This window comes from Polyodon spathula, chromosome 4, assembly GCF_017654505.1.
Source record: "Polyodon spathula isolate WHYD16114869_AA chromosome 4, ASM1765450v1, whole genome shotgun sequence".
Classification (NCBI taxonomy): Eukaryota; Metazoa; Chordata; class Actinopteri; order Acipenseriformes; family Polyodontidae; genus Polyodon; species Polyodon spathula.
In genome coordinates, this window is record NC_054537.1 from 79,705,812 (window position 1) to 79,728,684 (window position 22,873).

Consider the following 22,873-nt stretch of genomic DNA (forward strand, 5'->3'; position numbering starts at 1 on the left):
ATATACACACACACACACACACAGTTACACACACCATTAAATTATAAGTCAAATGTCATGTAGCGTTCAATTAAAAGGCTTAAAAAATGAAGACTAATTAAACCACTTAAATTGCTGAAAACACACTTTCCAAATCTGAAGAAGCACTGGCAACTAGAGTTGCGTAATCTGAACTCTGTTTAAAATCCTGAAGTTTTTAAATCCCATAGTATTCCTCCTCTTGCTATTTTGGAAACTGTCATGGAAATGCTGGCAAAGTGGTAAATCGGTGCAAGGCAAAATGCAGTGTGTTACGTATTTCTCATTTCTGTCAACTGTGTAATTTAATATTTTCTTTTGTCTTCGAATACATGAAAAATAAGTATCTGTTTGGATATTTGTCCCAGCACTAAAATAGCTATTACTGCAGATGTAAATTATTATTTTGCATGCATGTTGAGTTAATGATGAATAAACAATGCATGTTAAATAATTCAATACAATCATATCGTACACTTGCCATTTGCTAAGCAAGTCTCAGATGCACAGTTTTCAAAGAAAAATTTCACCCAGGGCCAACAAACCTCTTACTTTGCATGCTTTACTTTCAGACAGTCTGTTATACATACCTACATGGCCTAGGTAATTTCACCTGGAGATGGAAATTGTCAACCTTTTCCTTTCACGAACCAACCAAATGATTCGCAAAATGATTGACATACTCCGAGTCCAACTATAATGTGCCTCTTTCAAAACAATACAAGCGATACCTAGCGAATGGAAGCCCATGACAAGTTATATTTGTGGATTTATTTTATTAGCTCTATAACTCATTGAAGTGTGTTTCCATAATTGTTTCCAGTTCTGTAAGTTAGTTTGATTTTTAGAATAAATCTATATTAAGATTTACTTCTCAAGCACTACGAGATCTAGAAATAGTTCTGAACTGATTTGACCGATGTTCTGTTAGTGCACCCAGATGTTTAAACATCACTAGCAGATCCTCCTGCAAGAGAGTTAAATCAGTTCAAAATGTATATTTTAATGTTCCAGAACATTAAAATATAAACACCAGAACAATTGCAGTTTTAGTTTAAAAAACTGAAAGCAATAAATGAACCACAAGAGGCTGCATCTGTAATTAAGTCACAGGTTTATGGTAAATAAAATAATTAAAAAAAAAAAAACACACATGGAACCCATTTATGTATTTCTTTAATTTTAACCTTCCTGTATTACTCATTCAGTAAGCACAGCTCTATCATATTTGTTTTAATACTAGAAACACGCTTTTTTTCTGCAAAACTTACATGCAGACAATTCATACACACACAAAAAAAATGTTGGAAGATCCCCAGAGGCAGTTTGTAAACATGAAGTGAAATAGATGTGTGAAAACAACGTGAAAAACTGACCAGTGGTTAAAACAAAAATCAGTGAAACAGTTCACTTTTACTGGGCAACAATAAAAAAAGCATAGAATATAGTTGTGTACCATACTGTATTAAGACAACAGATCAGACTATCCTGTCTCTATAATCCAGAAACCTGAATCACGTGACCTCAAAATGGCAGCTATATGTCATGGTCACCATGTTTTATAACCATGCAAAGAAGTTACTACCTGAAATGGGCTGAGATATCAGTCTTTAGCAGTGCAAAAACTGCAGCATTGTAAAATAACTGCCACAGAAGCATTAACTTTGACCGACAATCACAGAACACAACTGTGTACCAAATATGGTACCAATGTGTGTGCAGTCTTACTATATCATTTGCCATCTAGAGCTCGGTTGCAACAAAATACAGCAATTAAAAAGCATACTATTTCAGTTATAAACATTAGACAAACCAAAAGCAAATTTTTATTCACTTGCTGCTACATCTATTCTCTTTCTTTGGCAATATATTTTTTCGGCATATGGAAAACAGTACCTTTCTATTTCCTTAAATACCTCAGCCAAACATTTACTAAATAATTTTGACCAGTTAAGACAGGAATTAATTAATCCAACAAATGAAGGCTAAACACTTTTAAAATCAAGCAAAATTAAAAATTGAGCACATCGTCTCTAGGTACTGGAACGAAAGTTCGGCCCAAGTCCTTACACAAAAAGATCATGGTACCACAATTTTGGATCCTTACATAGTAGAAAACCCTGGACATTTTGTCTATTCAGCAAATTTGGTTAAAGGGAACCACAAAATTCTTGTGTCTGCATTTACAACAGCTCACATTTAAATCTTATCCAGAGATTCTTCTGGAATGCCTCACAAGTCTCGACTTTGGCAGACAATTATTTCACGTTGAAGCTGCATCAACTAAAGATGTAAAACTACAAACCAGGGAAATAAACAAATCCATAACAACTGCCAACTAGTATATTAAGAGGTTCACCATAACTCCATTCTTATGGAAACTAGTCCAACTCTTCCAGGGATTAAAAAAAAAAAAAAAAAAAACGGTAGCTTGCAGTTATTACCCAAAATAATTACTGAAGACAACTGCTAGACTGTGGTAAATGGGGGTGGGGAACAAACAAAAAACAACAGAAGGGTACCATAATGGTATTTTTTAAATGAGACAGATTCAATGCCACTTTTTCAAATTTTAAAGGGCAGGGTATTTTACACTAAGTCTACAATTATTTCTAGCTATTATAATTGTGTACACTTGTCAGTACTGACCAGCTATCTGCTATCTTGTTGCATAGAAGAAAACATGCTTGGGTGGTGCTTTGTGGACTTGAGAGCAGTGGATTTGATTCCCCGGGGCTCTGGAACTGACGACACAATCTGTACCATCATAGTCTATTCCTAAAGTATATTTAGCTGGTTAAGAATGGTTTCATACCACACAGAGCAAGACTTCTAAAAGCAAGCTAGCTCAAACTGGAAACTCATAGCTTTTGTGAATAAGCATTTTTTACACACTTAAATGGAATTTAAGGATTGAGTTCAGTTTTACTTTGAAATTTGATTAATTTTACGGTTATTTGTCATTTTGCATATTTATGATTTCAAAACAGCAACTTGGTATGGGTATGAAACAACAAATGTTATCTTACCTAATGTAATCTTGCTAAGATATATATAATTTTTTTCTATAGTTTCACGGGGCGTAAGCTGGGGGTGGGGTGGGGTTGGGATAGGGCAGAAGCAGCAGAAGGGAGCAGTAAGTAGGACAGAGTGCCGGCTGTAAAGGACCGGACCTAGGATAGACGAGCAGGCGAGACCCACTCTAGTAGCAAACCAGCGAAGCGGGACATGGAAGCTAGGATAGAAGGTGGCCACTGACTGAGGGCAGCGATGCCAACACAACCTAGGGGCGAAGGACCCAGCAACCGAAACCGGATAGAAGGATGGTCACTGACTGAGGGCGGCGATTCAGACACGAGCCCAGGGCCGAAAACACATATCAGGGTTATGACTCGGAGAGCCGCCCCTCAGAGGATGACTGTCCCGGAAGACCGGGACACGAAAGGAGACAGAGAGGGAGAGGTAACCAGCGTCTGAGACTTCTGTAAAGGGGCGCTCGTTAGACCCCCAATTGGCCGAGACTTCACACTGCCTGGGACCTGAGATAAGAACAAGGCATAGAGGTTAGTATGAGACTCGAGCATGAGTAGCCAGCAATTCAGCGAGCATTTGAGAGTCGAGTAGGGAGGCCTGCTCTGGAGGCAAGGGTGGAGAGGAGGGAGGCCTTCGAGGAGGTGAGGATGGAGTCGAGGAGGGAGGCCTGCTCGGAGGCGAGGGAGGAGAGGAGGGAGTCATGCGAGGAGGCAAGGAGGGAGGCCTGCTCTGGAGGCGAGGGTGGAGAGGAGGGAGCCATGCGAGTAGGCGAGGAGGGAGGCCTGCTCTGGAGGAAAGGGTGGAGGAATGGAGGGAGGTCTGCTTGAAGGCGAGGTGAGTGATGATAGGAGAGGAATCAATGAACAGATGGTCTGAGAAGGGGGGGGGGGGGGGGGTGGGGGGGTTCCTGCTGTGGAGATAGCTTGAAAAGGGAGATAGGGGACTTGATACTTGACAGGTGAGTGGACCGACCGCGCCGAATTGATCCGTCTTGAGGTATGCAGCCAAGTGATGGAGTAAGCATGGAAGGTGGCCGAGAGGCAGCTGATCTCCATGGGTAAATCATTGTAGGGGGAGAAGCGGCTTTTCTGAAGAGTGGAAATTAGCAAATGGAGAATATATGTTGATATTGACAGACAGGAAGGTGAGGCAGGTGGGAAAGCTCTTAAGAATCCCACAGAGGGTCAGACGGAATGCTGATATGGAGAGACTGGAGGGAGTTAGAGAATCCATGAGAGCCAGGTTTTGATTGAAGGGCTATGATTATTTGAATCTGGGTGCAGAGGATTGAAGACACTGAGCAGGCTGTAAAATAGGAGCTCTTGAAGAAGGTGGAGGGCTGCAGACATGTAATGCTGAGCAGACTGAAGGAGGTTACTGAGAGTAGTATTTAGTCAAATAGCATCTGGAGAAGCTGAGGATTCTGGATGAGGGTTGTGGAAGCAAATGGGACCAACTGACTGAACTTGGATACCGAAAGTAGTGGAAGACAGAGAGCTGGAACTGAAGGCTGAGGTGGCAGCTGGACTGAACGAACATGAATCGGCTACTGGGGAAGCATGGCGCCTTTGCGTCTAGAAATGAGGGCAGAGATGAGATGCCGCCTTTCTATGTGTTAGTTAATACAGGATCGATCAGCGGTTTGCTACTGTCATGTCTGCTTGAAATGGAAAAGGTAAATTCACATTCAGAGATTTGGGTTTCGCAACGCCAGTTATTCTCTTAATAGTGGAAATCCTTAGCTCATAATCAAGACAGATTTCCAGTCTCGTACCACGTCTCAAATCAAGTATTGAAGCTGTAACATTTGGGAGGATGAGTGGAGAAATGAACAGGATTCCTGAGGAAGTGCCCCGTATTTTGATTAGATGGGGATTAGCGTTAGGCTTGATTGTGGGAATGCTGCCACGATCTGCATATTGGAGAAAGGCTGGAGCATTGTAGGCTCTGGAGAAGTGCAGCTGCAGATTTAAACAGTAAACTAGAGCGACTTTTGCAGCTGCAGTTGTGAGCTGATCTGAAGAGGGAGTGGAGATCTGCTGTAGTGAGGAGTGATTAACAGTCATCTGACCTCTGATCTGCTGAACAGAGCAGAGGTCTGAGGAAGAAAACAATGGAGTGCTGTCAGTAGTGGCCAGAGGCCCAGCTGTGAGAGGAGAGATCTGCTGAATCAGAGATCTGCAATAGAGAACGGAGGACTACCATCGGTAGAGTGCGGTGGTCTGCTCCAGAGAGTAGGGTTCTGCTGAATGCAGTAGATATTGGTCTTTCAGTGTTAAGGCAGATTTAGATGGAGCCAGAGATGGGGCTGCTTTTGGGCAGAGATGAAGATTGCAGAGATTTGAGACCACTGCAGAACCAGAGAGGATGAAGAATGTGTTGCTCCGAGGCGTCTGCAAAACCTATTGATTGGTCGGGAGCAGTTTATTGTCTATTGGGGGTAGGAGGACATTGACTGGAACGTTGATAAATTGTAGGACATGGTTCCATGACTGACAAGCAGCTAGCGTTGATGAAATGATGACTGATGAAGCTGGTCGAATTGGAGGAGCAGCGCCAGATGAGGAAACACGAATCTGGGAACAGGAATAAGTCACAGGAATGGATGAGTGATGCAGGGAAGCAAGATATTACTATGATGGTAGATACTGAGCATCTCAAAAACAGCCGAGTAAGGTTGCTTCATGACCAGGTCCTTGAAGAGGGGAAGAGCTGAAATTGGAGAACGTCAGTTGCTACAAAAGGTTGAGGAGGAGGGGGACTCCTGCGAATCCCTCGGAGTGACAACAAACTGCAGGAATGAATAGAAAAGCTGGAGCGTGCAAGCTTCACAATGATAGCAAATCGGCTTAGCGACTGTATAAAATTTGTAGTGTTGTACTGCCATCTAGCGGTTATGATTAGAATTAACCATTGGCTTGAGTGAAGCCCGGTAGAATATATTTGGTTATTGTGATTAAAATCCTTGTCGGTGTAGAACAACAATTGCGTATTCTTTTAGATTTGAATATCTTCGTTACATGTTTTAGGACAGTTAGTCACGTATATAAATACATTAACACGGTATTTAGATGTCACAATTCAGCGAGTTGAACAAGCCCTCGCAGATTGTGAAACCGCAGCAGCAGCAAGCCAGAAGATTGCAGTACTGAGGCACGGAGCTCGCAGTGCGGATGAAGCTGCCTGGTCACCATGGCGACTTACCACTCCCCGCAGTCACGCAATGAGGGGGTTGCCGTGGTAGCCACCGACTGAGAGGCGCCGGTGGAAAAGTTGCAGAACAGCAGTGTTGTTGGAGCATGTTGTGACCAGTTGAAAAGCACAAGCCGCCACGCGTTGAAATGGAGTATGAAATTGACTGGATAGGTCTTTAAAATTTTGAACGTAGCTACTAGAAATCCAGGGCAGGATCTTATTGAAGGAACGGTAATTTGTGCTGGCTCTGGGAGCGGATGAGGGGCGCTTGATTGCAAGTGAAGAGTAAAGGATCTTTGTGGTGGATTAAAAAGCGGAATTATGGCAAGGTAAACGCTGACGACGGGAATGTTGATGTCTTGTTGAAGGAGCTTTAGAGGTTTTAGTGGAGGGCCAGTCTGTCTAATAAAGACGCAGACGAGTTGAGAAATGAAGCTGCTAACGCTGGAGCTCCTGCAGCCGAATGGAGAAGCTGAATGATGAGAAGCAGCACCGGAGCAGGTAGGAAAATATTTGATAATACCTTGGGAGCGCTGCACAGAGAACTGACCTCCAGTGAAAGGCAACGAAGTGTAGATTAGCAGTGAAGCACGAAAAGACGGCGTCTGAGCGTTTGCTACAAAAACGAAACGCTAGACAGCGAAGGTGCAAGTGATCAGGGCTTAAATAGAAAATAGGTACTAATTGACAGGAAATTGGAAGCCCCCTGCTGTACGCCCCCTGAACTACGCCAGCTAACATTTAAAGTACACACTGGCCTCAGAGCTCTCTGAATCAGAAAATGATGCAAAGTAAATTTAAACAAGCAGATTACATTAGTTAATCTAACTCTTATTTCATATTTATACATTAGTTAATCTAACTAATTTCATATTTATATCCATATCCATAACAAGTTGGTCACAAGCAGTGGAGAATACATAAAATAAAATAAATAAATTTAAAAAAAGACTCAAACTTTAAACCTAAATAAATTGAAATCAGTCCAAGACATTAGTTAAGATGTTACATTTTCCTGTTGTTCAAACCTAGTGTTCAGGTGATGGAAACTGAAGGCAATAAAAACAAGCTCTCTTATTTTAAAAACTCTATCAAAAGCACTATCACCGCTTTTATAATAACAAAAAAGTACCTCCTCTTACCCTAAAGAAACATATCAAATAAACAAGAGGTTATAATTAAAGGATAAGGGCTAGCAACAGATCAAAACAGCACAGCGCCACAGCTGACCTTCACACAGCAACTAATTTACCACAGTGGAAGAGAATAGAAGGTAACTGTATTCTTGAACAGTTTATTGACTTTGTCAGCAAGCATCTGTTTGTTTGAATCGGACAGCCAGTGCAGTATATGATTCACATTGGTTATGAGAACAAATGTCTATGCTTGACTTACAGCACTTGCCAACCTAGCGAAAATGTTTAATGTATCTAAGCAACTCCGTGTGTCAGCACACCAGGAGAAACTGTTCAATGTCTAGAGGGGTGCCAAAGCAAATAAGGCCACGGTTTCTGTTTGAAACCCTAAAACATGTCTTTTTTCTTGCACGGCCACATGTCTATGGAAACAATCAGAAGTTACATTATGTCTGAATAAAACTAACAGTAACTAAATGTTTTCTTGTTTGTTTGTTTTTTTTAATCTGGAATGCAAAAAAAGATTCCTGTAGTGTTTACATTAGCGATAAACATCTCTTGTTCAAAACAATTACTGAAAATCAATTACTAGCTGATTGATTATTGTTTTCAAATGAATACAAAAAGTACCATTCATAAATTGAACATTTCACTAAAATGTGTAAGCAACAGATTACTGGACAGTTATGGAGAAAGTACAGTAATCACAATGCAGGGTTGTTATTTCAACCACAAAGCCAAAATCTGTAGAACCTCCAATTTGTGTCTGACTTTTTTTGACAAATTACAAGTTAAAAAGAAAAAAAAAAAAATGTACCCAATAATGTTAACTGTGTTGATAAAATATGTTGTGGACTTCCACTCCACCAAGGGCTAGGAAAAAGGCTGTCAGAGCTCATTTCCTGAAATGTGTCCACAGCCTACTGGCCCTCATCAAAGCACGGCTCAGCTGTTTAATATCTCATCCCTTACAGTACCACAAACCAGTGATCAGCTCAGCACATGCAATGTGTTTGTGTGCCGATAATGATTCACTTGCCTACTAAAAACATTTTTGGATCTTGACATTTCTTTGGGTAGTTTTTAGAAAACTAAATATTTACCCCTTAGTGGATCATAAACCAAACCTGATGGTAAGAGGACAATAAAAATATATGCTTGAAGCAAATTTTAAAAACAGTGTATTTCCAGAATGTTGGTAGTTGTACAGTTTTAATTAACTGCAATTTAAGAACACACAATAGGTCCAATATTAAAACAAACAAAAAAGGTGCTTCCTTACTGTATTGGTCGAATCATCTTGTAATATGTCATTGTACATTTTGAAGGCTTCATCATACCTGTAATGGGAAAAAAAAAATACATAAAACCATTTAAATTCAGTAGTTGTCGGGCATCTTTGAAATAAATAAAAAGGTCTGCAAAACTTTTATGGTTGTTTAGAAACTTTAATGTGAAGGTTTGCCCACTCCAAACTTAACGGGTAAAATGATATGAGGTCAGGCACACCCTCAGGCACCTCAATTACCAGTATAAAAATACCAATGAAGCAGTGATGATTAAATGCTGGGCTAAATAGAATTATTCACAGTTACATTTCCAAGTTGCTAATTGTACCAATGACTGACAATATATTATAAAAAAAAAAAAAGAAAAAACACACACACCACAAGATCAGACAGGTTTTACCAGCCCGGGTACAGCTAATGCTGTCCAGAAACATGCAAATGATCTTGTCTGCTAGAAGTGCAATCAATCCTTATTGTTAAAGGCACAGTAGCATCTGCAAGACAGGCGGATCTGGTTTTTTCAGCTGGGAAGGCCTCCCGGCGAACTGGCTGTCGCCGCCCGGCTGAAAAAACCCGAAAAGGCCTGGGGAGAACCCCGAGTTCAACACTTTACAACAAATGAACACACATACGCTTGACCTACAATTTGTAGTTTTAGAAGAAATACAACTAAATAATGTAGAAACAAAAGAATACATGGATAAAAATTCAATATATTCATGATGCCTGAAGGTTTAAATACAAAGGAACAGTAGATTGTTATATCACTGCTTTCCTGTCAACACATTCACAGCTCTACCCCTCCAATCTGGTTTTCACATGGAACTCCACTGAAACTACCATTCTCGCCGTCACTAACTCGCTATTCTATGCCCGTGCCACCTGCCTCTCCACTGTCCTAATTCTCCTCGACACCTCTGCAGTCTTTGACACGGTCGACCACCCTACCACCCTATTCTCTTATGCTCCCTTGCTGACCAGGGGCTCTCTGGCACTGCTCTTGCCTGGTTCTCCTCCTACCTCACTGATTGTCCTGGCATGGCTCACTCTCATCCTCTTGCTCAGCTCTGAGAGTAGGAGAACGAGAGAAAGGTAACACCCCCCCCCCCCCCCCCCCCCCCCCCCCCCCCCCCCCCCCCCCCCCCCCCAGGCTCAGTCCTGGGTCCCCCGAAGAGTATAGTAATTTCACAGTCTGGATCCTCCCCCCCCCACCCCCCACCCCCCCGACTCCGACATTTCGTCACGTATCTCTACCTACCTCTTGGCCATTCCTCATGGATGCACCTGCATCATCTCAAACTCAAACCTTCCAAATCAGACCCCCCCCCATCGCTAATCTCTCGATCTCGATTCCTACTGAATCCACCACCCTCTCTAGGGGTTCTTGGTCGAACTCATCTCACCAAGAACCTCGGAGTCACGAGTCGACCAACTCCCTTCTCACCACACATCTCTACTCAGGCAAGCGCCGGTCGCCGCTTCTTCAGCAACACACAAAACTTGCCTCTTCCTCACCGACTGCTTCACTTGGCTCCTAGTTCAGGCTCTGGTACTGTTCTGCCTTGACTGCTGCAACCCTCCTGGCCAGCCTCTCCTATCCATCCGCTCGAGATCATCCAAAACTCTGCTGCTCGCCTTAGCTTTTCCTTTCCTTTTTTCTCCCATGTTACACAGCTGCTCCACACTCTGCACTGGCTGCCTATCACTGCTCACATCCAAATGAAAACTTTTGTGCTCGCCTATCGCTGTCTTGACCTTTCTGCTCCCTCCTATCTCCAGACTACATTTCTTTCTACACCCCCTCTACCACTGGCAGATTAGAGGTTCCACCCCTCTGCTCCCCCACTTTCAAAGCCTACTCCTTCTCCACCCTTGTCCCTCACTAGTGAAAAGACCTACCCACGAATATCAGTACTTTTCCGTGCCTGACCACCTTCCAGCACCTCCTCAAGACACAACTCTTCAGACAGCATCTATAAAACCCACAAGTCTACTGGCCTATATGGAACCCAATTGTGCCAGCACTGAACTGCTCCATACCTTGCCGTACTCTACTACTGCTCTTAATTGTAACTACTTCCTGTATCTTGTACTTTATTTTACTCTAAGATATCCATACTCATGTTTTTTGTAATTGCTCTTATTTGAAATCATTCGCATCAATTTATTGTACTTGCTACATGCGCTTACTGGACTTTACTCATATAAGCAAATATTTTTACTATAAGTTAACTGCTCTTAGTCAAACTCGCTCAAATGTAATTATTCACTGTACTCTTTAGTTTGCTGTTATTTGAATTTGATCTTATTTGCTACTGATTTTAGAACCTGTTCTTAACTGATGGTTTGTACTGAGATACTCTGTAACAATTGTAAGTCGCCCTAGATAAAAGGTGTCTGCTAAGAAATAAATAATAAATCAGTGGTTTTCAACTTGTGGTACCGTACCAGTACTGGTATGTGACAGGCTTGCAACTGGTACGCACTGGCAGTTGTTTATGGCAATGTAACTTCAACCTCAATGCTCCCTCAATCGCACCATCGTAATGTATCAATCTATCTGTACCACAGAATCGTAAAACAGTTGCAAATTTGTTTTTTTCGGGGTTAGGCATAAAAATGGAAATATTTATAAATTTATATGTATTTTTTAATTGATATGTATAAATTAAAAAAACAGCATATCACATGTTTCAATAAACTGAAGTGTGAGAAGGACAGTAACAATTTCATCAAATACTTGTAAGTACAGAGGTACTAACCCCAGTTTCTTGCAACAGTTGTGGTGGTGACCAAATGTGTGTGAGTACTGTTGTGTACAAAATGTAGCTTAAAATGAAAAAAACAGTGAAATGAAATGTAGAACAAAGAACAGCAAAAAACTAAAAGAAACACACTTAAGGTGGATGTGTTGCACACATGCCATTAACAAAATGCCCTGGAAACTAAAACAATCAATGAAAGGCTGTAATGCAGAAAAAAAAGGTTACCATACCAAGCCGAAAATTTATCTTTGTACACTGCAAAATTTTGTCTGTTGCATCTTGCATCCCAGATATAACAGATTTAGTTATATTGGTTACTGTCAGGAGTTTAAGGATAATTTAATTGTGCAGCCGATTCCAGTTAGATGAGCTGATAATGTCTTCAGTCAAAGAAGCAGGCACGGTAATTTAAGAGTTCCGTTACCATAATGAAAAACTTTAGGTTATTATCATAACCCTGGTTCCCTGAAATAAAAATGTAATCATTACCTCATGGGTATTAATCCTTCGATACCATCTAAACTGAATAGAAATTCACTAACACAGCTTGGGAGCTGCAGCATGCTATTTCCCATATTATAACTGCACACAATTAAAGGTGCTGTAACCAATTCCATACACAACACTTGCAAAATATCAAATATAAAACATGCACAGTTCGTTGCAGTCATCGGCTGCATAGATTAACCATTCAGCAGAATGAGGCAACAAACCTGTGAGTACAGACACAGCAAACCCGGTTGTAATGGGGTTAGTCTCAGTTTTAGAACAGTCATTTAAGACTGCTCAGTCTTATAGTCGGTATTTGAGATGAAAAGATTGGAAATCACTGTAGTAAATGACATCACAAACACATTAATGGATTTGAAAAGAAATAGCTGAGTACTTGTTTTCAAACACATTCCCTTGACAAAGCTATATTAAATACCGAAATGTTAGGATGTTGGCTCTTTTGATACATAATACGTTTTAATTTTGAGAATACCATACCTCTCCAAAGCTTCAAGACGCATGCCAGCTAGTCGCTTCACTCTGTGGCTACCTTGAAATTGTTTTTGCAGCTCACGAAGACATGTCTGTAGAAGATAAGCAGGACACATACAGAGTTAAAGCTAACACTGTAGAATCATTAGACATGTAATCACCTACTGACAACTGCACTGGCCACTGTTCAAAAACCTCAAGGTAACAAAATGACACTTGAGGATCCCATTTCAGATGTTAATCCTTTCACTTTATACCTACAAATCAGAGATTATGACTTTTGAAGTAGCAGTCTGCAGCTGCCTTTCTGCTATTCAGGCGATACAGCTTTGGAATATTTCTTTGAATTACCTCATGTTTGGGTATTCTGTAACTAAAAAAAAAAAAAAAAAAAAAAGCAACCCTTTTATTTAACAAATGTATGTTATTTTCAAGAAACAAAATCAATGTTGTATAGTGTTGGTTTGTGATGATGATGCTGCTGCTTCTTGGACTCTGAAAGACTACTGACATTACACTATTTTTACATCTGATGCCCATGGGTGGGAGGGCATCAGATCTAAATTCACCTCTGTCAGATGTTTTACCCCATATAGCCAAAGTGATTTAATGATTACCAAAGTAAAACACATTTGTGATATACAACAAATATGACCTTGATCAGAGGTGTAGATTGGTGACATTTGTGCATTATTGCAAATTGAAATATGGGTCCCATCCCAACCTTAGAACCAAGACTTTTAATTCAGTATTAAAATCGCTTCTCGATATGTGAAGTTTGTTATAATCCAAGGTATCAACGTTGTTATGCCTTAAGATAAATAAATATATTGTAGGCATTTGTTGATCAATAATGTATTACTATTTAAAAAGTATACATTATAAAATGCATGAAAAAGAGTTTCAGTAAAAGGTAAATCAAAACAAATGTTTAGATTATGTTCCAGTGACTGCTGGAATTGCATCCTACCTAAAGAAAAGCATGCATAAATTCACTTGGAAGCATCCTTCTACCTTAGTTATTAAAACTAATCATATTAGTCATTCTGTGTTAATGGTTTGCATTAAAATTGTTTTGTTATACATGAAGAGATTTTCCATGTGCCTTTTACAATTCTGACGATTATTCAATTTAAAAGTAATTATCATTGTCAACAAACTTCCCTGCTGGTGGTATATTCATTGTGGAAGTGTGACTTTTTCCCCCAGGTACAATCATTCTTTTAACACTAGGAAATAACTTTGCAGAAAGGTTAGAATTACAAATTAAATGGTTTAATTACCCTTAGACTGAGAAAAATGTTAGTCGTAGAGAGGTCTGCTGTTTTTAGTGGGTCTTTCTGGGAGTAATAGAGAGGTCAGCTGTTTTTAGTGGATCTTTCTGGGAGTAGTACGGAGGTCTGCTGTTTTTAGTGGGTCTTTCTGGGAGTAGTAGAGAGGTCTGCTGTTTTTAGTGGATCTTTCTGGGAGTAGTAGAGAGGTCTTCTGTTTTTAGTGATTATTTCTGGGAGTAGTAGAGAGGTCTGCTGTTTTTAGTGGATCTTTCTGGGAGTAGTAGACAGGTCAGCTGTTTTAGTGGGTCTTTCTGGGAGTAGTAGAGAGGTCTGCTGTTTTTAGTTGATCTTTCTGGGAGTAGTAGAGAGGTCTGCTGTTTTTAGTGGATCTTTCTGGGAGTAGTAGAGAGGTCTGCTGTTTTTAGTGGATCTTTCTGGGAGTAGTAGAGAGGTCTGCTGTTTTTAGTGGATCTTTCTGGGAGTAGTAGAGAGGTCTGCTGTTTTTAGTGGATATTTCTGAGAGTAGTAGAGAGGTCTGCTGTTTTTAGTGGATCTTTCTGGGAGTAGTAGAGAGGTCTGCTGTTGTGGGTGGAGTTCTTCCCTAGCCCTGTAAACACCTTTTTAGACTTTTCCGTTCCTTATGTTTAAACCGCTCCACTTGATGTTTGAATAAAACATTTGAATGTGTTCCTACTGTTAATACCATCTGTAAAGCTGCCTGGCTTAGCATGTGCCTTAAACCCCTCAATCTTACTTTACTAACTTTAGCTCCCTAGGAGAACAGACAATACTGTATTTTATGTAAAACGTGTCTCTTCTTAATCCCGAGCTGATTTTACCTGGATCTATTCAAATCAAAAGAAATTCCAGTTTTAACATTATATTATACCACATGTGTGAGGGGATAACCAGTGGTTTTAAAATTTAAAAACTCCAGTTAGAATAAATCATTTAATGACTTCATAAAACAGCTGAACTTAATATTGTCTCATCCCATTTGATTTCAGCATTTATTTATTTATGTATGTATTTATATTTTAAAACAGGTGTTCTGCCTAGTCTCATTTCTACTACAGCAGTTGCTGCTTTGGTTTTAAAGTGATTGCAGTTCACAACAAATACATTTTACCCATTTCGCACTTCCATTAGCTAAAAATTTACAGCATTTCTGCCAGACAGGAAGTGGCTGTGCTCTTCTTTTCCTGCTAGTGTTAACTAGCATCTTATTTGCTGGTCCTACCCAACCAGCAAATTCGTTCTGAAAATGCTTTGTAAACAAGCGCCCTCTGTGTATTCGATTCAAACAAAAAGCGTGCCGCCTTCGATCCAGACCAGGACGACAGGCTTATTATATTCCTGGTGGACATGTAAATAAATTGTGCACATTGAAGAAAATTGACTGTATATAGTTTACACTTCTTTTGGGTTTCAGAATTAACTGTTAAACCTGGGAAAAAAACTGTTTTGTTGGGGGGGGGGGGGGGGGGGGGGGGCATCTTGTATACATATAAACAAGCACTAGTGCTAGAGTTCTGCATCTGCATTAAAAAAAAAAAAAAAAACATTCGAAAAGACCATAACAATCAGAACAAAAAGCCAAACTCATAACAGCCGCAATCAGACAGTAGTCCATAGGACAACAAAACTCAAATACATAATCTAGCTAAGTGCGTTTTTTCTAAGTATGAACGTGTGCATTATAGTTATCAAATGTATTTGACAGAAATTAAGTCTTTGATTATTAAAAAACATAAAATAATTAATTCAGGGGGATAATAATTTGTTGTGCATAACATATGAATACATCACCAGGCAGTATAGTTTTAGCTGCTGTATTTTCATCCTTTAAATACCGTAAAACATAAAACTACAAAAAAAAAGTACAGTAAAAATATTATTCACATCTGGCAACAGTTACAAAACATACAAAGTTGATAAATACAGATGGAGAACAAACCAAATCACCAAAAAATGTTTCATCAGATAAAGGTTTTCCACAACATAGAAACAGTGATATTTTGGGGTGTTTTGGAGAACGACTCACTCAGATGTCTGGTCTGTTTTGGCAAACAATAAAACTAAGTGGCACTGGCTCTTACCCCAATTTTTTTTTTTTTTAAATTCAGTTATAAAACTTACCGTAGCCAAGTCATCCCGACTGCAGTCCAGGGCAGCGATCATCACTTGCTCATAAATAATCCAAACTAGGCAAGAAGAATATGGGTTCTGTTTTAGTGCAAGCTTAATACCAAACACGATCAATTATTTACACCATTCTTTTTTCCCCTCACTATAAGTAAACCATTAAACAAAGTGTGATTTGTTTGAAGATCATCTGGAAGAAATAAATGGTACACTGAATAGGATTAAATAAATAATAAATGACAACTTTCTTTGCAAGTAGACAGACATGGAAGAACTGCTTAGTTGTAACAAAATAGAACAGAAGCCCTTTGATAAATAACTAATCTGCAGCGACTGGTTACTGGTTAAAATGTTGCAGAACTCATCTATCTTTCTTGTTTCAGGCAAAGAAAAAAGACTGCAAAGATGGGGATTTAATGACGTAAAAGCAATTCATGTTTGCAATACTACCACAGCATACTGTCACTGGAAAGATCTAAAAAATGATTTTATATTTCTAAATGGCTTGGATCAGATGCACCTTTAAAAAGCAAATATGCTACTACTCTTTTTTGTTGCTTTAACTGAATACCAGTTATCACAGAAGCATGTAGAAACCAGTTAAAGTGCATATGCTGAAACAACTGAACTACGGAAACTTTCAACTAATTACAACTGTACAGCTGACGTGTGCCTAGTTTTAAAACAATTAGAGAAAAAAAATACCACCTGCACTGAAGCACAACCTTAGCTGCATTATTCTGGGCTACACTTAAGTGTTTATTGTTATGTTTTCAGTGTTCCCACAGGATGGCCTGTTTGTTTACAACGCTAACTTTCAGGAGGAGCCCTGGCTCATTTCTGGGGGAAAAAAGTGCCTTGTAAACTAATGACAAACAGGTAGTCGGGCCTTGCAGTAAGGAAGGTGCCAGGAGATCCTGGTTCTGAATGCCTCACAGCAGTGAAGCATGGGGGTGAAGCAGGGGTGCTTTAAACTTTGGGATTTGACGACTGAAACAGAAAAAGCTATTCAAATTGAATCTAAACAATACCTTGGTATTACATAAGCAATAAGGCACAACAGGCTGTTTAACAAACTAATATCACCATGCCCTGTGTGCACTGTAAGGCACAAGGCAAAGCCGAGTGAATTTAACTGCCCGAGAATGAACAGGAAACTCAAAGACAGTGACAGACACAACAGACTGATACATACATATGTAAAAAAAAAACACATCTGCAATTGTCAGTATATGCAGTAGGTAGAATTTTTTTATTTTTTTTTGGATGCTCAACAAGCCTGCAACTTTTAATACACTGCAGTTGGCATCAGACGGCTGAATGAAAATATGAATAATGCATCCCCACACAATATTTGCATTTCAACTACCCACATATATATTATTAATAGAGAGGACAATGCGAGCACAGAGAAATTTACAGTACACTACAGTTCTCCAATCACCATTCATTAAGGATTTTTAAAAATATATTATATATATATATTATATATATATATATATATATATATATATATATATATATATAATATTTTTTTTGTTTGAGCTTACCCACATTATTCTGCTTATTTATTTAGTTTTGTTTCCGTTGCCATAAAAACAATATGTTGACTCACAGGTTTGAAAGTTGTACAGATATCAAATTATTGCCAGCTATTAGCACTGCTTGGTGGAATTCTGATTTTCCTTGATAGTCTTTCAGTTTTGTAACTGCTGAACCCCACATCCCAACAAGTACTGTGTACGCTTGACCACAAAGTTGATCAAATTACACAACACAATTTTTTTTAATCTGCTAATACCTTACTGACTTTTTTGTTTTTTGTTTTTTGCAACTTTACTAAATTGCTGCATTTAAATGTCAGATTCATGCTTTAAGAAAGCAGCACCACTTATTTGCTAATTTACACAACACTGAAATACCTGAAATTTAAAAGATTAGTCTATGCATTGCCAGAGGCTCTCTTGGCAGCCATTTCTGGGTTTCTTTGTAGCCAATAAAAGATCCGCTTTTCCCATAGTGATCAATCAGTAGTGATAGGGGTTAAACATCATGGCAAAGCAAACAAGTCCGCTTTGAATTACACAGACCTTCGTTGCCACGTCAGGCCATATTTAGTGGCACTTCAAACCAAACCTCTCAAGACCTGCGGGAGTGCCAGGTGACAGTGCTGGGGAGGTTTTTTTTTTCGTCCACTGTGATCCGGGGTAGTGACCGGATATATCCATACAGGTTTACAGTGGCAACAAATATATTGTTTGCATTTTGAAATACTCGTCATTTAAACTCACTTTGCAATTTATGGATGGGCAGTTTAAAAAAAAAAAAAAAAAAAAAAAAATCGGGTTAAGATCAGCTCTTACGATCACATAGTCTGAGACTGAATACTGCCGTTCGTCTGAGCTACGGACAGTGGCATAAAGCTCCTGTAGCAAATAATTTAGAATTACTTTGAAATCAATATTAACTGTTTCCTGTTTTAGCCAATCAAATAGCACACCCAATGCCCAGACAGTGGTCCTTTGTGTATTTATTTCTTCCTTTTCTATGTCCAGAAGCTGCACTTAAGTAAGTTCAAGATGCTAAGTATTATTATTAATATTTCTTTTTTTTTTTTTTTTTTTTTTTTTTTTAAACAAACTCAATGGAGATGGCCCAAAACACTGCTGACATCAACCATCTAGTTTTTTAACATCCTCAGTTCTGAAATCTCCCAGCTGCTTTACAGATGCACTTACAACACATTAAAATTCTGAACATTTTAGATCTGGGCTTTGGAACTGAGAAAAGATTTGCAGTGGCAATTGCATTTTCCACACATATCCTACACAGTTATAAGCCCTTTAATCATCTTTCACTACACTACTTTTGTTCAGATGATTCCATTCTTTTCAGAAGCTGCAATATCTTGATATACAGAGAAAAAAGCATCATTTTAGTTAACATAACCCTGTCTGCAAGTAATTTTTGGCTCACATTCTTTTCAAGAAGTTGAAATACATGGGAAATTCTACTATCTAAATCAAAACAGATGATTGTCTACTGGAGCGAGCCTTAAACAGATTTTAAATAAAGGATGTCAGTAAATGTAAATATGATATAACTATGTGCCATTGGACAAATCAATTCAGTCCAGCTCAAGTGGACCAAAGCTTTGGGAGGTGTTTCCTCCATTTGTGGTTCATACATTGACAGCACATGAAGGCAGAAACGTGCTCCAGTAGATGTCAGTCCATGTAAAAGCAGGACCCATTTAGACCTATTTTTTGGTCAATAATCATGACCATTAATGTTATAATTAATGTTGAGCAACACCCCAAAGTCTATTTAAGCTGGAATGACCCCAATTGTACTATGTAAAACCCTTATAGCTATCACGCAGTACTGTACTTACTGTCATCTCCAAGCTTTGACGCATGTTCCTGAATTAATTCTTCACCCACTTCCACAATTTGTTCACTGTTGCGATAATTTTCTTCTCTCCATTTTCTAAGTTTATCACGCATTTCTACCAAGAAAAAACAAACAGTCAGTTTACATATATTAATATGAAATTACCAGAAACATTTTACATGAAGGTCGGCTATGCGATTTCACACTGCTTTTGAAGAACACACAACGCATGCATCAATGCCCCGGAAGCAGGTTGTTAAGGATGCTTCCATCACGCTTCTCTGGTTTGAACCGTCGGCCCAAATGTTGATTAAAGCAAATGTTTCTTCACCTCTGCTGCAATCTAGCTCATGCTCTGTCTCAATCAACAAAAATATGGCTAAACAAAATAAACCGAAATGCTCCTTGTGGAAATTAAACCTTCATGCAGGCGTGGCCGTTTGTTACTTCATGGCCTTACAAATGACTGTCATGCATTTTGTCTCGGTCGACCCAGTTCAAAGCATGTCAACCCACATCCTGAGGTGGGTCACTGCGTCCCGTGTCAACCCGAGTATGACCAAGGTACGTGGTTTCACACTATGCGGGACTGTGATCTGGGTAAGAGTGATAATATGAAAGGGGCTGGTTTGGAAAAAAAAAAAAAAAAAAAAAAAAGTAAATTAAAACCAAAATCACATCACTGTAATGTGGTTTCCAAATTGTTTTAATAAGTTGTTGGCAAATGTTATAAGTCACTGTGTACTATATTTATATAGAGCTTGGTATTAAAGCACAAACTTTGTTTTTGATTTTTTTTTTTTTTTTTTTTTTTTTTTTAATTATTGGAGTTTTTCCCCCCCAAAGGTTGCAGGGGTTATTTTACTAATTTGGTTTTTAAAATGTGTTTAATGTAATTTCCAATAATATCTTTTTAAAAAAAAAAAAAAAAAAAAAAAAAAAAAAGACACTTAACAAGTATCTCTCTCAAGTAGTTTGTCATGGAATGACCCCTTCTTAGGATGGACTACTGGGTGATCCACCCAACTTTGTGCAAAGCTGAAGATGGAATTGTCTATACCAAATGCAAACAGCTTGGGAAGTAATCTTTTCAAAATCTATTAATATATTAAATAAAGGAGACACCTAGATCTTAGATGTTGTTAAAACTGGACCTCGTCTTCACCAGGGACTGCTTGCCCTCTCGGCCATTCCTCTCGATATCTCTGATCACTACTTAAAAGCCTCTCTGTCGCTCCCATCCCTTCCTGCTCCGCCGACCCTATCGTTTCCTCCCAAATCTCGAACTGCCTCTCGGCCATCTCTTCCTGGATGCACCTGCCTCATCTCAAACTCAGCATCTCCGAGTCAGACCTCCTTTTCTCCATCCCCCACCACTGATCTCTCTATCTCTATTCATCTTGAATAGACAGCCCTCTCTCCCTCCTCATCCACCAAGAACCTCTGTGTCACCCTCGACTCCTCTGTCTTACTCTCAGCACTTCTCTACACTGGTGCGCTCCTGTCGCATCTTCTTCAGGAACATATGCAGAATTATTCCCTTCCTCACCGACTACTCCACACAGCTCCTAGTTTAGGCCTTGGTACTGTCCTGCTTTGATTACTGCAACTCCCTCCTAGCCAGGCTCCATGCCTCTGCCATCCGTCCACTCCAGCACATCCAAAACTCTGCTGCTCGTCTTTTCCCTTCCTCGTTTCTACACTGCTGCTCCGATCTCTGGACTGGCTCCATATCGCTGCTCACATCCAAGTCAAAACTCTTGTGCTCACCTATCGCGGTCTTGACCTTTCTGCTCCCTCCTGTCTCCACACTATAATTTCTCCCTACACCCCCTCTCGCCCCCTCCACTTGTCCACCACCTTCAGACTAGCTGTATACCCCCCCTTCTGCTCCCCTGCTTCCAGAGCCTGCTCCTTCTCCACCCTGCCCCTCTGGTGCAACAACCTACCACAGATATCAGGACTGCTCAGTCCCTGACCACCTACTGGCACCTCCTCAAGACACACATGTTCAGACAGCACCTGTTAATCTTACAACTCTCGACTATACTGTCCTTTAGGGCACCCAGTTGTACCAGTACTTGCATCATTTTGTACTTGCACTAAACTGCTCCATACTTTGCCATATTTTACTACAGCTCTTAATTATAACTACTTCCTGTATCTTGTATTTGACTTATTTGAAATGGTACTTACTGCGTGCTCATACTGGATTTTACTCATACAAGCAAATATTTTTAATATAAGTTAACTGCTCTTAGTCAAACCCACTCTTACATTAACTGTTTAATCATGTACATGTAACAACACTTTTAGAAAATGTTATTTAAACAAAAATAATAAAACAATTACTTAGAAATGACCACATACTTTTAACTGTGTGTAACTGGCTGTAGCATTTTTGCTCATGAATAACCCAAAATTACTACTGTCCCTGCAATGTCCTATTTCATGCTTTTAGCTGAACATTTAATTAACTGGTATGAGGATTGTTGTCACAGCAAATTGGTCTTTGTTTAGCTAAACTGTCTTTATAAAAAAAAAAGACTAATTACATTCGAGTAGGTATATTTGAGCACATTCAGTTTTTTTTTTTTAGGGAATTAAATAAAACGTTCTTCATTTTATCAGACGTACATTTAAACTGTCTACTCCGTAAACTATTGCAAGCATGTCCTCCAAGCCTGGCTTTTCTCACACACAGCGGTCTACAGTCCTTTAGTACAATACAGTACATACTGCTAAATAAACAGAATATTTTTGAAGCACAGTCACGGTAAAATACCATGCATTTAAAAGAAGTCGAGTGTCAGCAACCGTGTTATCAATTTCTACCCAGGCTATATCGAAAGAACTAGTTACTAGTCCGCTATCCGAACAGCTGAACATGTTTTTTTTTAAAAAATTAAAGACCCTGCCATTATGCACTGTTCTAATCTAGTGTGTTGTTAGCCGTATCACCATTCACACCACTGGCATTTCCCCTGACCCCAACAGTCCATGTTGTTCTTGTTTTTCAACCACAAACATTTTCTTACAGTATAATTATAATAAAAATCAACATTTACCTTCCCAGGTCACATCGTACATATCTGACACGGACGCCATTTTTCACGCTGCAATGTAATCTACGCACAGACGTCAAGGGTCAGAGGGGTGTATCCTGAAAATGTTGAGGATGCGTGCAACTTTAATTCATGAAAATGCAAATGTTGGGGTGCGTTGTTAAATTCACCTCTGCATGCACCGAATTAAAGCGGATTTACCAGACCGTAGTTAAATTCACCAGGAGTTGCTCAATGAATTGTTGTTAAATTCACTGGTGCGTCACCGCCGGGGTTGAGTGTCGGAACACTGCAACAAAACCAAAATGGCCGTTCCCAATGTGGATCATTGTCTTGTACGGAGATACTTTTATCAATGTAATTGTAGATTCAGAGATGCCAAATATTTTGAAAATGGGTATGGAGCTGTTTGTAAACTTTCTTATATAATAGGGCTAATAAACATATTGATAAACAATATTACATTTTCCAGTTTATCCAGAGTAACCGACTGAGCTTGTGGCGTACAAGAATTCGATATGAGAGAGCAGATTATTTATTTATTTATCGTGTATGTTATTTGTCCTTTTATACTTC

At 39.4% G+C, this 22,873-nt stretch overlaps 1 protein-coding gene across 1 annotated transcript in view; it reads right to left on the reverse strand.

Moving 5' to 3' along the window:
* Positions 1-22,396, reverse strand: part of LOC121314914 (ER membrane protein complex subunit 2) — a 48,173-nt gene extending 25,777 nt beyond the window's left edge. The window contains exons 1-5 of the mRNA XM_041248659.1: positions 22,301-22,396; positions 19,234-19,347; positions 15,834-15,898; positions 12,427-12,512; positions 8,665-8,722 (exon numbers count right to left, since the gene is read on the reverse strand). Coding sequence (XP_041104593.1) covers positions 8,665-8,722; positions 12,427-12,512; positions 15,834-15,898; positions 19,234-19,347; positions 22,301-22,340 — 363 coding nt within the window. The 5' untranslated portion in view covers positions 22,341-22,396. The remainder of the gene's footprint in view (positions 1-8,664; positions 8,723-12,426; positions 12,513-15,833; positions 15,899-19,233; positions 19,348-22,300) is intronic.
* Positions 22,397-22,873: the final 477 nt, after the last annotated feature.